General features: G+C 45.6%; 3 protein-coding genes and 1 non-coding gene across 4 annotated transcripts in view; 1 reads left to right on the top strand and 3 right to left on the bottom strand.

Annotated features, from left to right (window-relative positions):
• Positions 1–1486, bottom strand: part of TrAFT101_009882 (putative Hybrid PKS-NRPS biosynthetic cluster) — a gene marked incomplete at its 3' end in the record, with an annotated part of 31952 nt that extends 30466 nt beyond the window's left edge. Inside the window, exons 1-4 of the mRNA XM_066128785.1 lie at positions 1291–1486; positions 732–1241; positions 319–649; positions 55–223 (exon numbers count right to left, since the gene is read on the bottom strand). Coding sequence (XP_065984908.1) covers positions 55–223; positions 319–649; positions 732–1144 — 913 coding nt within the window. The 5' untranslated portion in view covers positions 1145–1241; positions 1291–1486. The remainder of the gene's footprint in view (positions 1–54; positions 224–318; positions 650–731; positions 1242–1290) is intronic.
• A 6095-nt stretch (positions 1487–7581) lies between these two features.
• TrAFT101_009881 lies at positions 7582–7692 on the bottom strand. The gene has a single exon. It is a non-coding gene; the product is annotated as a tRNA-Met (tRNA).
• Positions 7693–12246: 4554 nt separating this feature from the next.
• TrAFT101_009880 (uncharacterized protein) lies at positions 12247–15312 on the bottom strand. Its single transcript, XM_024901891.2, has 4 exons — positions 14678–15312; positions 14244–14394; positions 13601–14064; positions 12247–13507 (listed from the first exon to the last, which is right to left on the bottom strand). The coding sequence occupies exons 1-4, from the start codon at positions 14813–14815 to the stop codon at positions 12524–12526; spliced, it is 1737 nt and encodes a 578-aa protein (XP_024761184.1). The 5' UTR covers positions 14816–15312; the 3' UTR covers positions 12247–12523.
• Positions 15313–15813: 501 nt separating this feature from the next.
• On the top strand, positions 15814–16886 carry TrAFT101_009879 (uncharacterized protein; the record flags this gene model as incomplete). Its single annotated transcript, XM_024903840.1, has 2 exons — positions 15814–15891; positions 15996–16886. 2 exons carry the CDS (start codon positions 15814–15816, stop codon positions 16884–16886), a joined length of 969 nt encoding a protein of 322 aa, XP_024761185.1.
• Between the last annotated feature and the right edge of the window lie 275 nt (positions 16887–17161).

Raw genomic sequence — 17161 nt, 5'->3', positions numbered from 1 at the left:
CTATTTGACCGTTAGTGTATCAATCTCAAGTTTTCTTAATAACACTAAACTTACTAGGGGCAGCGGTTGGAGGAATAATTCGGTTCTCCAGGGTGAGCACAGCCTTGATAACACTCATAAGGCCAGGAGCACCTTCACCGAGATAAATTCCATTGTCGCCAAAAGCGCTGCTAATAGCAGACATTTCGCTCGAATCTTTCATGTGGTCATTGACGCCATCGCACTGGTTATCAGCCGGCCAGATTAGTACAGGATTGAGTTTTGGTTCGAATGCCTGGGTTTTAGTTTTTAAATTTGTGAAGAAATGTGTTTACTTACTTGAACGAGAAGCGTCGAACGGGGTTCCAAGCCCGCGGCGACATAAGCGTTACGAATCAACTTCTCAAATACTTTAGCCGCAGAGTCTTCATCAAAAGCAGCCACCACGCTTGCTGCAGTGGACGCGCGAACTACGGCACGGATTGGGTGGCCGTCGCGAATGGCATCAGGCAGCGTCTTGATATATACAGCGGACACCTCATACTTTTCAGCGTCATCTTTTGAACCTAGCATCACGCTAGATGCCACGACAATTGCAGACTTGGCATCTCCAGATCGAACTGCACAACAAGCCTCATGCAAGGCCACAAGAGGCGACTTGATTATCATACTAATAAAGATATCATGTTAGCAAACGAGCCACGCAGCTTCGGTGAAATTTTTGTCAAATTTCGATGCTTTTGGAAACGAACCTTGGGCCTTTCAAATCGTTCTTTGATGAAACCACCGAGGCATCATCCTCGTTGGAGGTGCCAACAAAGCAGCCCACGCAAGCATCCTTGCCCCGGTAATTAATCTCACACGCATCTTCAAAACACTCGCGAGTCACTTCCAAGAGCTTCTGCTGCTGCGGACTGCAGCTCTTGGCTTCTTCATCGGTCATGGAAAAGAGCGAGGCATCAAATGAGCGCGGACCATTCTTCAAAACGTGGCTATCCTCGTAACCATCCAAGCGTACCGGGCCATAAGAGCCACGGTCGTTGGAGATTGACTCCCAGAGTTGGTCGGCGTGGCGTATACCTCCGGGGAGACGAGTGCTGATGCCACAAATGGCAATTGGAGTTTGAGGTTGGTCCTCATTATTATATGCAGTCTTCGGCGCCATTTTTTAACCTGTATACACAATATCTTTTTTCTTTTCCTTCTGGTCTATGATATCGTCGGTTACTTCGATGCCACTCTAATAGTTAGAGCTAACTGTTCTTGAGATCGATTAGTCTATTGAAGGCGACTCGATTTTTTTAGACGCACCTTGTATCCGAGAATCACCCTCTCTTTTTTTTGGTTGGTTTCTTTGTATGGATAGATATTAAGAATTAAATATATGGGAAGCGTAGGTCTCAAAAAGAGATCAAGAGTCTTCAAAATGAGAGACAGATCTATCCGGACAAAGACATTAATTAGTATGTGAAAATTCCTCGGTCGAGTATCAGCAAAGTGCTTCAACGCAGCACATCTACGTAGTCGTCGATCAAACGAGAAGCTCGATTAAGAGAGACAACATTAAGAGAAGTAACAGTCCACCAAACTACTATTATAAGGCGATAATTGCAGACGCCGGCTGGTATATTAGCATATCAGATATTACTAAGATAAGACACAAGGTACTTGTTACGTATCACGAGTATGATTGAATACATACTCGTACCAGTAGGGGTGTCGGTAGCGATTACGCTGCTCCTCCCATGGCCGAAGGTGTATAGCTACGGCATCGGTTCCTCCCGGCCATGAATACCAAGATTAGTACTTTATAGATTTACGGATCATTAAACCAGGGCTACATTTGTGGGGCACACCACTTGTTTGAGAACCAACGGAGTGTTCACGCCAATGGTAGACCGAAAGATCAGCAAACACAGGAGAGCCCATACATTATTAATGCAAGGAATGAATTCTAAGCTAGGGTCAGCTGTAGCGGTGGCAACTAGGTGTCTTGTAATGTCTTATATGCAGCGCAATTTGGTCAGGCATATGGAAGAATAAAGTACTCGTCCTATGCACAAGCAGAACCGTATTGGTCAGGATTCCCCACTGACCAGGCGTGACAAGGTTAGATCAACCAGCGATTACCGTCTGCCTGGGCTAGCAGGCGAGACGGCGGCTTCGCCCTTGCGCCAAAAGCAAAAAACCCTCCGTAGGATGATACATGACCAGATGCCAAATGTCACTAAAATAAATCGCACAGGGTCCCCCTATCCTGATGTCTCGCGTGTCGGCCACTAATACTAGATGATCGCTAGCAAAATGGACGCGCCTCACCACAAAGCGGCAGGGTTAGAAAACGAGAGGTAGGGGAAATATCGGAAAATTGGTGAGAAGAGGTGTGCGATTGGCTCAGCACCTTTATTAATCTGAGTTGCACCAATTTGGACATTTTACCCAGTATTGCTGCTGTATGGCTGAGGTGGCCGCCACAATTCAGAGGCTATCGTGGTGTCACGAAAGCTACCCTATTATGCAATTAATCTTGTTTTAGAAGCAGTAATGTATTGCAGGGTACATTTTTACGTCTATATGTTCGCAAATGTAATATAATATACGTATACATTATATACATATGCTCCGTCTGCATTGTGTTGGGGTATTGATGAGGGTCACTTAGAATCCTCATGCCACATCGTTGGCCAGCGAATTATATGCTGTAAGAAGCTCGAGTTCACGAATTATGTATGGATGCCCAAACATTTCTTTTAATACCAACAACGGCTAAACACTGACACCGCGCATGACCCTACTGCTCCTCTCGCAATATCAATTTGGTACATGTAGTTTCAATGTTGTACACGACTCCTCGCAGCCCGTCCGCGTCTGCACGCTGTAGCACCACCAACTCTATGAGCACCATGGACTCATTTGAAGCTTGGCATGTTGCGATATATACGCAGGAGCGGTGAAAAGCAGGTTTCACGTAATTTCAGGGTAACATTTACGAATACGTGTTTCGTGCGCATATAGATGTATCGCGTTACCCTAGCATCTTACACTCCCTGCTTTGCTTGCAATGGCCACCAGCCAGAATCAGGCCTTAAGAATATGACTTCCCTAGAGAGACCTACAAGAGTAGCAGAAATGGCGGCCAGGACTCTTAGGTATCTCAAATACAGCAGACTGATGTGCAGGTTTCCTCTCCCAAGCATAGCAATGCAAGCAAAAGGAGAGGATGCCGCCACAACAGTCCTTCCCATCGCTTGTGATTATAGTGCTCTGGTTCTCTTGGGCCACTGTGAGGCAACGATGGCAAGGGACCCCTATCCGGCCCGGACCAAGATCGCCTCCACATGTATGGCACAAGCACCTATAAGTGGATTTGGGGCTGAAAATTCCCCACTACACTAATTTTAAAGCTATAAGAGGTACCATCCTTGCCTGTTTAGGACACCGGCCACTTGTCTGACAGGACTTATTACGTTAGAAACGTCCTTGGCGGTGCCGGATTTGCATACCAATCTATTTTATGGGGTGATTCAGGCGAAGAAATCTCTGTCTCCCTGGATAGCAAGTACTTTGAGATAGGATGAGATCGCGATTACCTATCATAATATCTCGGGTAACCACTCTCGCACATATAATATTAAGACGGCATCGTAATGATTGTCAGTGTGAATGGTAGATTCAAGGCATAGCTGTTTTTTGGTTAAAATATAAGATAATGGCCATGCTGCAGGCCCCAAGCCGGACTCGATCCTGGAGTCTTATGTTTCAGCTAGCCACATCGTTTTAAATTGCCCTAGGCAAGCACGGCTTTAATAGACCGGCTTTAATAGACCGCCTTTCAAGCATGTCTCAGCACAAGACATCGAGCTAGTATTGATGGACTCCGATGCATGAATGCCGCGGTTGGACTGCTTAGTGGCATGATAAAAACAGCTAGCAACAAACCTCAAGGCGCTGGATTTTGGAATAGAAGACGTATTTTGCAAAAAAAAGAAAAAAAAAAAAGAAAAAAAGGGAGAGCAGAAGGATACATGTACTCTAAATAATTAAGCCATATCGGCTGGCCCCTAGATGTATACATGAAGTATTCCAGGCTCCATCCATACTAAGTGGACGAAGTATCATTAATCGCCGTGTTCATTATTTTAGACTTAGATACTCTCGCATGGGCTAAGAAAAATACAAATTGGTCTTGGTTCTGCGCTCCTGCCCGGAGGCGTGTGCGTATCTTCACAACTGCAATGCGGAGAGTTGAACTGAATCTTGGTATTGAATGTTAAAAATGAACTGCTTTACGGGCGCTTAGCATTGGGCCCCATGGATTGTTCGTGTACCTGCGTACGTGTAACAAATCTGTACTATAATTACTGTGAAAAGACTTTTATGTATGTGTGAGTACTTATGCTAAGGCTGGCGTAGAAGAGTGTATACAAAACCCTGATCCTTGAGATGGGATTACCCTTGTTTAACTCGAGTGCTGATTAATCAACACTCAATATCCTGAAAATAGAGTAATATGTTACAGAACGTAAGCTATTATTATAAGCTGTAAGAATTAGAGAGTGAGATAGGAAACTGTATTCAAAAGCTGACGAGGAATCAGCCACGATGAGATACTGTACTCCAATGTATCGGCACCATTTTTCAAGTCACGACATGTGTTTTACTAATAACATCACAAAGGCAAATTTCTCTAGAGAGGATTTCGCTGATGGTGGACAAGTATTAAATGATCATCATTGCGAACTCAATCTATGCTCTGATATGGTGCATAGTTCTGATCATTTATATCTATACCCAAGGAAGTAACCGCATTTTGTAGTGTTCAGTAGATCTCTGTCGACTGTAATAGTGGCGAGTAGCTTGGGTGTGTTCGTTCATTGTCCATTAGTAGTATATCCACATGTATCCCTTACAGAATCTGGATCATATCACGCCTCATTTCCTCCCTAGTAGATTAAGTATGGTCACGCCATTTTCTCGCTTAATTGCGCTTGAGCCTTAGACATAGGTGGCTGATGATTAAACGCCGCTCTCTCAGCCTTCCAAGCCAGATACTTACAGTATTTGTACTCCGTATACAAGTTAATAGAATCGAAGAGATGAATCAATGCTGTGCGGATGAGCACATGCGTAGGCACTCTCAATCAACTTACATACCATTTGGTGTTCGTCTATGAACTATTCATATGAAGGACTTCTCCTTGGGGGAAAAAAAAATATATGCTACCCATGATAACGATTCAACATTACAACAAAACAGCCAGCATCTTCTCCCAAATATAACTGTTGAGGAAATACTAAGAGGAATGATGTATATAATACTAGGTGCTTCTGGTTGCCTATCAGGGTATATAACTCTGTATATAACCTTTCGGGCCTCCACTCATATCTTCACGTTTTCAATCTCGAGAAAGACTTTGTAATTTTTTTAGCGGGTTATCATAATCTGGACACTGTAATTAAACGCTTGCTAACATATACGCCCAATGCCCATTGAAAAGTCTATATATGTGGCTGCGACTGAGGTAGGAAGTTAAACACGCTGGCTCACACCGGAGGCACCAGAGCGCTTTCCCATATTGGAGTCGCAAAAGTGAGCGGTAATAGAAGCTGTAATATACGTGCAAAACGAAAACCGCTGGAGGCAATTCTTCCTCGTCGTATTAGTAGAAAGACGAAAAAGAATATAGTAATTGGCAGATATGAGATATTTCTTACGCGTAACTATGAATCGTAGCGGACAAGACTTAGAATGGAGGCAAAATGCTAAGACGAGGGAAACGAGCAGGACCCTCAACATATTTCAATATGGAAGCAAGCTGAACAAACGATCATTGGAGGTTATCGGTAATATAGCTCAATATGATCGCAACAAAGGTGTAATATGCCATCTCTTGAAGTATGACATGCTAAAGTTCAATAATTTCTTGACAATTTAATAATAGACGTTAAAAATAAGATCGTTAGAAGAACTCCCACGACTGCAGCAAAAAAAACAAAGAAATCAGTCCCCCTTGAGCAGAGCATTTACACGCAGATTGGAGTTTCAGGCACTCTATGGAGATAATGACCTGATATATCGCAGGCAACCAGGCGAGTGCCTTGCAATAATAGCACAAAAGCACCATCCATTACTTATATACACGATAGGAACTCAAGCTTGCTACGAATAAATTCTACAAAAGGACGAGTAGACGAGGCTTGAAAAAGTCTACCAGCATGAAAATTTGTCCATGAATGGGGCTCAGCTCTTGCTATTTACATGCTATCGTAGTTCTTAACACCTGCGATTCAGCTTGCCAGACGTTTGGTCACAAAGAGTGAATAATAATGGGAATCTTTTACTTTTCAGGTTTATTATCTCCCTTGTGAGTAACAATTACCATTACCCACCGACTCAAGATGCTATGATGACTATCTGGTGCGATATTTGTCAAGGAGATAGGCCATTCACTTCACCGTAACATGATCGTAAACTGAAAATCTTCCTGTAATGTAACTGCTATTAGCAGGAACAATTTAATTGCATCAAGCCGCTTCTTGGCCAGGAAGTGGATACATCATAGGTGAATCACGACGAACAAACAACAAAGATTGTGAACTCTTAGTTACACTACGAGTGAACATCAATTCACAAAGCCACTGAACCTTTGTTTCATTACAGCCGGAATAACTGTTGAAAAGTAGGATGTATAAATGAGGTTCTCCCATCGTTTTTTGTTCAATGGAAAAGCTTCATTGGAACCACGACTCTACCTACCTCCTCATCAGCACAATTGCGATACATCTACAATTTGACCTACCTTCGAATTAACAATGTGTAGCTACATCGGTTGCTTTTGCCCCGTGTGCGAAAAGCGCTTGCAAACACTGAGGGTGCCCTGTGAAAAGGGTAAAAAGGGCGAACAGTGTGGCGAGTTTACGGAGGCAAGAGACTACGTAGAGGAAGAGCCGTGCGAAAAGTGCTTCAAGAGATCTCAACCTACCCTTACGAACAAGGCAAAGAACATGGCCCGAAGGTTGACCGGCGGTTCTTCGTCATCCAAGAACGTAAGTGATGGCTAATGTTCATCTTGGTCAAAATTGGCCTCTGTATTCGATGAGAATCTTATAATTGTGTTGTCCAATATTGCAAATATGGATTGGCAAGGCCCGCAAAGCCCACACTCCGATCAATGAGTAAACGTTTACTAAAATTAGATATAGTAGGAAACAGATGTTTCGGGGTGTACTACTCGCTGATAGTCTTTCGTGACGAAGACAAATTCCAGTTGCTGCGGCGGCCAACGTTAGGACCTCAAAGGGACTACACTACCTCGAGGGAGATGCCATCTCAAAGACTTCTCCGTGACTGGCTATCAAAGAATAGACATGATACTAGTTATTCCTCCGATCAAGAGCTCTAGCCAACACTCTGCAAGTACATGAGAATGATTGCGACAAAGAAGACTGTCGCGTTGATGAAACGGACTAGCGGTGGAGGGCATAGGATGGTTTGTTTACTGTCTTTGTGTTTACAAGTGTTTCTTTAATAAATTAGGTAACAAAAAAAAAATGATATTTTACGGTCTGTTTCAAGACTGAGCTGAAAGAAAAAAAAAAGGATGTCCTCGGTGAGGCTCGAACTCACGACCTTCAGATGGCCCAAACTGGAGATTTGGATCATATTTATGGAGAATATGAGACTGACGCGCTAGCCAACTGCGCCACGAAGACTTGCTTGTGATGATGTCTGTGGAGTAAAAGATTATGAAGATTTGCACCTCAAACTGAACGTCTCTTTTCTAGCAGGTCATTTCGCTTCCACTCAAATTTCCAACTTCAACCAGCTGTGAAGTCAAGCAATTGAGTGCTGGTGTTGTGATACATGCGAGATACAGAGCGCCACAATGAAGATGGAATAGAGTAACAGATAGCGAACTAAGAGGGTACGCATGTAGATACGGAAAGACGCAAACGCGCCTGAGATTGCAGGTTTATACAATCTTTCTCAGCTTCACTGGGGGTAAAGTCACCACGCCAATATCGCCAAAGTCACTTTTTTTACCAACCAGCAAACCATTGTTATCAGTATCACAAATCCCTAATACGTGATGGCTTTTCTCTTTGAACACAAAGCTCCTTTCTACACAGGCAGTTTTTTTTTTTAAGCCGCGCTTCACAGCCCGTTACCCAAATAGCTTGTATACTTGCGCACGTAATTTCGCTTTTCATAAACATATCATCACGTTTCATTCTCTCTCTCTCTCTCTTTTTTTAACTTGTTAAAAGTTTGGCATGTCCATTTGAGAGAACATAGAGCAGGGGTTGTCGGTCGACTAACAGTCGTTGCTACACTGCATGAGCACTCTTGTCTTAAAGTGGAGCGCGTTTGCAGCGGCGTACGACGTGCACATCAGACGGCCAGCTTATGCGGTATTCTAGGTCGGCGAACCTGATATTAGATATCCAATCTTTCTTTGCTCTAGCTGAAGGTTACGCCAAAACTGGGAGCAAAGGCATTCCATAGATAAGACGCACTGACTCGGGAACTCCTGCTCAAATGGCCAAACCCAATTAGATCTCTGGATCATCTAGTTTGTCCTCTTGTTCACATGTCTCTATTTGTTTCATCTAATAGCCTCATGGTACTCATCATGGGGCTACATATTCCTTCATCATATCTATTAAATCTGGTTGTCGTGACTGTTTGACCCTTAAGAGCAACGCAAACCGTTGGCGGAAACGTGACTATGTCTATGTTTTGGAAACCTACTATGCACGCACTTGCACCGCTCAGAAGCTAAGAGAGGAGCCCGTCAATACTTTTTGCAGCTTCATGCCAGTTTTACTCGAATCTAGAGATATGTTATCCCAGATCACAGCTTTTGCCGGAACACAGGGGATCAAGCATTTCATTACAGCAAATCGCCAGACGATTATACGTTGCAAGGCGAAACATGTTCACAAGCGGCGTAGCTCAAGTCTAGCGGACGCACTACACTGTCCCATACGAGCAAAAACGAAGTGTTTTTTTTTCTTTTTTTTTTTTTTTTTTTTTTTTTTTTGGATTCAGCTCCATTGTACCACTGAGCAGTTCTCGGCCGTTCAATTTGACATTGAGTCACTGCTTGGCAGAGGCAGCTCATAAACTCTGGGTAAAATAACATTAATCGTGTGTTAACAACAGAGCGACGCAAACAATTGCCGAAAAAAATTGTAATCGACGCAGATGGCGAACTACTTGGGCTCTTCATATTTCTGGATTTTGCCCCCCGTGTATTGTTACAGACTGCTGGTACAGTTGGCTGCTTGAGACAGTTCTGGTGGGTCAGCGTTGAAGAAATTCCCTATGCAATACTTGTATTTAGGAATAAGGGTTATATACTCGTGAATAGGTGTAGATGGGAGTTATTCAGGTACAGGGTGTTCTCCTGCTGTGGACTCTATGGCATTGTGACGAACTGCGGGCTTCGGAAATATTCCCACGCGGGATTCCAGTCCGTGACTTAGACGAAAATAATTGTGTAATAAAATATTGGGGTTTCAATTGGCATGGAAAGTGTACTGTTTTATTATTATTATTATTCCCCCCCCCCCCCCCCCCCCCCAAGTTTAAAAATTGCTGCTCAAATATTACTGCGCGCGCTCCATAGAAGCTATTCGTTGAGTCTAATTCACATGAGGCTCATCCACGCTCTTAAATTTAGAAAAACTCGGCCTTGGCACCATAGGCGGAGAATTAAGCATTTATTTAAGAGACATAAGAAACTACTTGCACCTACTCCATGAGTATCGGAAACGTAGCTTATGATGGATGCTTCAAGTTGAGCGCCAACTCACAAACCGGGCGAGACTTGTTTAATCCTACTGCCGCATAGCGTTTCCAAGAGTAGGGAATTAAGCTACCGCATCTCCTGGTGTTGTATATTCTAGTTTATGAAGCCAAGATTTGGAAATTATTTGGTCGGATTATAGATATACCCTTGCCCTCTGAACAACTACAGGTAACTCTGAAACCACCGAACAGGTGGAAATGGGTAGAGCTCCAAGCTAGAGTTGAATGTCTTTTGATGGCCCAGCGAAATTTTATAAACGTGGATATAAGATAAACTTGATTAGATCCCTGTTTAATTTATCGGCACGCCAATCGACTATACACAGACGGGCCTGAAAACAGGTGGCTAACGGGTAGGCTCGCCATGGGTGTTATAAATACTGGAGAAGTACGCCATTAGCATACAGTAAGTTCCCACGCACTACATTGGAGAATTCATTTGAGTAAATCTTACTAGGTATTAGTAACTCCGAAAGTAAACCCTACTCTGCAAAGTCCGATAACTTACCTCTCCCCTGTATTTCCATGGATGAAGTCGAATCAGCTGACCTCTATGACCATGTAATCGATTTCTTCCTTCTCTTTAAGGGTAGAGTCAACAGAGGCCAGCTCCAGATACTCATTCTAAAATTTCGCATCACATTTGACGCAAATATTTATAACATACTTTGCTACAGCCAGACTCGTAATTAAGTATCCCATAGTATAATTATACTACATACCGCCGCTATCTGTATCAATTCATTCATTTGATGATCACACCTCCAGGGTATTATCCTCTGGCAGTTCGAGTAAGCAAGTATATGACGTTTCAAGGAGTACCAAGTCCTCAGTAATACAGTATGGGGATATCGCCTAGTCGCAGTTTAATACCAGTAGTAATATTACATAGAGTCTGTCGCCATCTGACCAGGGGCATCAACAGCTAGTAGTAGACACTCTCCTCCGACCGTACAGCAAGGCGTATCACTCTTGTACCAGAGGCTAGGGCCAGCCACCAATCACTAGCCATCCCATCATACTGCATTCTCTCCGTATTCAGCGTCTCACGATGAATCCATTGGCCTTTCCAACTCCGCTTACACGTACGGGTTCAGTCACTGGTCGTGTCACTGCAGAACTCACTCAGCAGGATATACGGTGCGAGTCGTTCTCAGTTTCATGACACCCGAAAACCAGAAGCATCCGTCGGCCTACCAAAAGTGGCGCCATTCTATATCTCAGCATTCCGCACTCCGTACCAACCAAAGATCAAGAGACGGGTCCTACTCCATGTATCGTCCCAAATAGTATTGCATGTAGCCACCACCCCTGTCACTGACCCCCCACAGCAGCTCAGCGATTCCTGGAAACCCCCATTGGACATTAGTGGCTGGTACCTTTTCCCCCTTCCTCGGTACCGTATTTTGCCCTGTTTTATCCTAAAATCCTTCTCGCGTTCTCCATCTAGACATGCCGGCTCGGAGCCTCGAGATCTCCGCGCAATCCCACTGATTCTTTTCCTCGGTTGCTTGTTTTTTTTTTTTTTTAAACTCTCCGGGCCCGCCGGTTACCGTCGCCCGCGAGATTTTCTCCTCTCTGTCCAACCGCAAATGTACACCGCAATCAGCCTCTCGGGACCAACATGCATAATTAGCTCTCAACATGAGTCGACTCATCACAAACAGTTTCCACATTTCTACACAAACATTTAACGAGACGAAACTGCATTTCCGTACACCCGGTAGCAAATTGTCAATCGTCTCGTCAATTACATCGTCTCTCACATTCCGGGATTCCATGTTAAACCCATCACCACCCGACTGATAGCGTTGCATTTTCCGGAACTTCTTTATCCACCCCCTTCCTGATAAGTAAAAGCTGGCATCCAACAACGATCAACAAGGAAACTTTTAAATGATCACGTTGCATCACTGCTCCCAGGGGGGTGTAAGATGCGGAATACCAGTACTACCCAGCAAAGCTCAAAGGCAGAGTGAGGAATCTGTCGTACCAATAGACTTGACTTGCTTGGCCAGTGCGAACCCTGCTGCGACTTTTATGGAGCTCTTGTATACAGTAGGACGTTGGTTGTCTGAATGATTACTCCGTACTCTCAGGAGAGATACGCCTATTAATACTGTACATGTACTTCGTACTGTGTCTATGCAGAAAGGGGGAATTCTGCCGAAGCAGCAAAGAAAACGTCGATGCTCCATATTTACGAGCCGCGTGAATTTATAAGCTGCACCACACCGCGTGCCTTAGGTACTTTTCCCATCGAAGTTACAAAATGGGAAAGTAAAAGGTAAGGGCCCTGAAAGCTGAAGATTAGCTTGAAACGGCACGTCGATCAAACTGAGTTACGCAGGCGAGTCAGGCGGTCAGCGAAATACCTATTAGAATCTGGGAATAACACTAGTTGCCTTTTGTCATATACGAGTCCCTTGTAGTAACATATCGCTTAGAAATGTCAAGTATCCAAGGCTCATTGGTAATTGATCAACGTAGTAGCACGATGCTCTATGATTCTAGCACTAATGCTATCTACCTAGACTACGCCCAGTTGACCAGTGATCTTTTTTCCTCCCTTGGCCCAACTTGCATACATGTGAAATGACATGTGCTGGCATGCCGGCCAACGTTTCTCCCATCCAATCCTGTTCGCATCCTTAACATTTCCGGAGAAAAAGAAAATGTGACGAAACAAAAAACCACTTGAAAATAGCTACGATCCTTGATATCCCCTGCTTATGCAGCCAACTCCTCCCGATAACGAAATTGCAGCATGGGCCCGTTTTGTGAACTGACAAAGCGATCATACAGCTGAAATTCGCTCCTGCACTCTCGCCCTTCTTTAGCGTCTCCTACACCTTCTCCCAAGTTGCTGCTGGGGTCCAAACGAATGTCAAAGAGCCAGATGAGACGAGCCAAAACGATGGACATTTCCTGGTAGGCAAGATGTTTCCCGATGCATCCACTACGACCAGCACCAAACGGAGTAAACCCATGCGCCAGACCCACTGCGGGCTGCATCTTGACGGACTCTTTGCCTGACACAGGCACAGAACCGTCTTTAAGCCCTCTTTCGCGTTCTTCATGGAACCAGCGTTCGGGTGCGTAGGTCAAAGGCTGGGCGAAATTCTCTTCGCTGTGGTGCATGCAGTAGTGCGGAATACCCAAGTTGACACCAGCAGGGAAGTATTCGCCGTCTACCTCCATCCCCCCTGGACCAACAACACGTGGTAAGATGCTTGGGACAGGGGGTGAGAGACGCATGGCCTCATCGATACAGGCGGGCAAGTATTTAACGCTCTGCAGTTCTGCAGAAGCAAACCGAATGGGGCACTTGATTTCTGATGCTTTCTTTCCAATATCTTCGGGGGACAAGGGGAATGCCTCACGAATCTCACGTGTTAGGCGTTCGAGCGTGCGTGGGTTATGTGTGAGGTAGAATAAGGTCGACGTTGTTGCGGTTATCATACCGTCTGTACCACCAATTATGAAGAGACTTGCTTCTGATATTAGTTCTTCAGTAGAAAACGACTCTCCGGTTTTAGGATCGCGCGATGCGAGAAGCGCCGCCCAAATGTCTCTATATGGCATAGAAGTCTGCTCCAGGCGCCACAAAGCGAATGATCGGCTTACAGACATCAGGTTTCCCACGCCAACAATGAGCTGCTTGAATAAGAGCTTATGCAAGTTGCAGAAGAATAATGATTGCATGTGACCAACCTTGGATGGCAACAGAGGTTAGTCGTCAAACGATGCTGAGGGTGGAGCTGGGAGCCGCAGATTGAAGAAGAAAGGAGTGCAACTTCAACTTACCAAATGGATACCGGCAACCCCATTAGGCAAATCTTTTACGAAATGTCGATACTTTGGATCTCTCTGGACATTCCATGTTCGACCAAAAGTCATAGAGCCCATGATATCGGCAATACAGAAAGATACGTAAAAACACATATCTTTACCCGAGCTCCAACCATGTTCACCTTCTTTTTTGCTCCCTACACCTTCGCTGATGATGTCAATGAATTCATCGACGTGAGGCGTAACTTGGTCCTCGAATTCTTTCACTGCGGTAGGTGTGATGGCTGTCATGTTGACTCGACGCCGGAAGGCATGTGCTTTGTGGTCTACCGTTGTGAGAGACATTTCTGCCCCAAAGAAGCGTTTGAAAGAGCTGTATGCATCGGCCTTGAATGTGTTGGAGTTCACATTATGCAGGTCGCGAGACGCCTGTGCAGAATTGATAGATAAACGGTTGGGCCCGAATCTAACAAATTTCCCTGGGGTAGCATTTATTGGTTAGCTTTACATTATATCACCAAATACAAGTAACCATGCCACCAACAACCAAGGTGTTGGAATGAGGGCAATATGAGGGCCCCCCTGGACAGCAGGAGCCACTTTCGTCTGCTGCGCTGCGAGGCATGATGGAGAACACATATGCATGAACCAAACTCACCGTACTTCTTGTGCTGTTTATCAAACTCAAGATGGCGACCACCCTCAGCGATCCAGTAAACAGTGTACCAGTCGCTAAGGGCCGCGAACAGCGGTCCTGGGTACTTAGAAAGGGGGTGGAAGGCAAGCCTGTAAACCAGGTTTGAGAGAATCTATGGGCAGTAATACGTTAGCGTGCTAGCCTCCTTTACACCGCAATATGATGATACAGCGTATCAGGTACCAAATGCCCCGTATGACAGCTCATAATGATAACTGAGTGTGCAGTAGAGGGATGTAGTGCGTGCAGGAGATAGAGCAGTGCTGTGTGTGGATATGACGGAATGCTGCCGTATACACGGCAAAATATGCTGCTTGCATACGCGGGGTGGATTCTATATTCCTAGGTATTCCACCAGAATGCGTGAAATATTTAACTAGGCCCTTGTTACTTACCCATTCGACGAGTAGGAGAACGCCGGTTTGTGAATACCAAAGAAGACTTTGAGGCTGCTGTAAGTGAAAGTAGGACAATATGGCCAGCGCTAGAAAGCCGCTTGCAAAGATACAAGCGGGCACAACGTGGAAGGCCATGGCCAACCCTTGCCTTGGTTCAAGGAGATGTAGTGGACACTATGAAAGTTGATAATGCCAAGGGTGGTCGTGGTATTAGATTAGTAAGAAGAGGCTAGGTGTCAAGGCAGCGTTGACTTGGATAGAAAGGGTTTCGAATAAAAGCTAAAGACAAGAGATCAAGAACTGACAGAAAAAGACCGACAGAGCTCGAGGATAATAAGAAGAGAGAGGCTGGCGAACCCAATATTTGTATACAAAATTGGCGGGAAGAACTATCACATAACATGTTAAGGCGAACTCAAGATTTGCGTACAAAGTTGGGAGAAGGAATCATGGGATAACACGTTAAGCGTTGCTCTGCATCTGACACCAAACATCTGACAGGGGGAGGGGGGTATGTTTTATGGTTAAGGTCGCATTCGTAAGTTAGTAAGGCCCACAACACCATGGATGCTAGCTGCAGCAACGCCTGTGCATATACTGTACAGTGCAATGGGTCTGCTGGATGATGATTCTGGTATCTGGGACGAAGGTCGGGTAAAAGCTTTTTTCATTCCAGAATCAAGTGGAATTTTACCGAGAGTTGCCATCTTCCGCTATTCTGGAATGGGGGCTGCATTCGTGATTCACGGCTTGGGGTGAGCCGGAGTCGTGGGATCGCCGTCAATTCACAACTCCCCCACTCAAAACGTACTATGTACATTTGGATGTCGGGGGTCCAAGACGGCGAACTGCTCCAGATGCCATGGATCCTAACCTTGCAAGAACTTGGGCCATGCCCAAAAGTGGTGCAATGTCCTATTTCGTGTCCTTAGACAGTGCTAGAGAGTAGAGGAGCTGTTGCAGCACCAACGTACACTGGTTCGCCGATTATATAAAGTCAGGACAAGTCCTCTTCTTCTCTTGTCCAGAGGTGAAACGGCTCCATTGTGATGAAGCATTGCCTCTTATTGTGTCCCTTATTCCCCTTACGTCCGTTTCATTTTCGGGTGAGCTACCCATAGTTACTTTCCAAGATGCAGTCCATAGATGGCTATACGCTTTTGGAAAAGGGGGTCGTGGCCCCTAGTTCGACTATCGCTCTCGACCAACCGGTAAGTAAGAATTAGAATGTGGTGATCATAGGCTCTCTGTGTACGCTTCATTGAGAGTTTGTATAATGGGGGGTAGCTGCTAACACTCTCCCATTCCGATACAGAGACGATCCCCGCTCTATCACCTAAAGACTCTATTTCTCTTCACCAAAAGCGATTTCAAAACCGTCATCTTTCCTCAGAGCATATTCGCCATTACAGCGGCGTTGTCGACAGCGAGGTTAACCACAGCAGATCTGAGTGAAGATGTGTCTACACGGGCCTGGCAACTGGCCTCCCGTTTGCCATTGATGCTTGCGTGGATCTGGCTGAACCTCCTGGTGGAAGATTTGGCGAACCAACGCCTCGAGGGATCCATTATCGAGGACACAGTCAACAAGCCATGGAGGCCGCTGCCCTCTCATCGTCTAACGGCAGACCAAGCACGGGATTGGCTCATTGTTGCTATTATAGTCGCCGTAGGGTCGAGCCTGGTCTTGGGCGGCTACACAGCCAGCGTCACCCTAATGCTCTTTATATGGATGTACAACGACCTGGATGGCAGCAACAGCGGCATTTGGATACGAAATGCCCTCAATGCAAGCGGCCTCATGTGCTTCAGTTGGGGTGCGTTGGCGGCATTGTCAGGCGGCGAATTATCACCCCGAGGCTTCACCTGGATCTTGGTAACTGGAGCCATAATAATGACAACGGTTCATGCGCAGGATCTGCCAGACATTGAAGGCGACAAGGCACGCGGACGCCTAACCGTGCCCCTGCTGTATGGCGAGACAGCAGCACGGTTGTCCCTATCCGCCATGGTCATGCTCTGGGCAGTGGCGTGTCCGCTCTTCTGGGATGCGTCGGCGTGGGGATGGGCGGTCTCGACAAGCCTCGGAGGCGCCATGTCAGTGCTTGCGCTGCAGAAGCGAGGCCAGTGGTGGGACGAAGTGGTGTGGAAATTATGGTGCCTTTGGATAGCGGCGCTGTATCTGCTGCCAGCGCTTGGCAAATGAGCTGTTAGATATCGAGACGCTAACGATTAATGATGAAAGTATTGATTCCTGCTACAACTGCAGCGCTGTAGCGTTTCTTGTTGCTATATGCAAGCGTGCTGCATATTAGTGGGCGGGTGTGTAGAGTAGACCATGTACGAAAACACTTGGGCGACAAATGCAGCCATCGCATGCCCCCGCAGCCATGCAGGCACAGGCCGCATGGTCTGAAGGCAGAGAGAGGCTTTCTTTCATGTGCTTTCAAGGAGGATTTCGCTCATATACCAAGCCTTTTA

The sequence above is a fragment of the Trichoderma asperellum genome, chromosome 6 (genome assembly GCF_020647865.1).
Source record: "Trichoderma asperellum chromosome 6, complete sequence".
In the NCBI taxonomy this organism is placed as follows: Eukaryota; Fungi; Ascomycota; class Sordariomycetes; order Hypocreales; family Hypocreaceae; genus Trichoderma; species Trichoderma asperellum.
The sequence above is the reverse complement of the archived record's forward strand: the minus strand, read 5'-3'. Positions and strand labels throughout refer to the sequence as shown.

What these genes read in the sequence shown, in the direction of transcription:
- TrAFT101_009880 (XM_024901891.2), bottom strand. Translation starts at nt 14,815, where the DNA reads ATGGCCTTCCACGTTGTGCCCGCTTGTATCTTTGCAAGCGGCTTTCTA. An exon ending in TTCTCCTACTCGTCGAATGG is followed by an intron (nt 14,395 to 14,677) that starts GTAAGTAACAAG and finishes TACTGCCCATAG; the next exon opens with ATTCTCTCAAACCTGGTTTA. An exon ending in TAAACAGCACAAGAAGTACG is followed by an intron (nt 14,065 to 14,243) that starts GTGAGTTTGGTT and finishes ATGCTACCCCAG; the next exon opens with GGAAATTTGTTAGATTCGGG.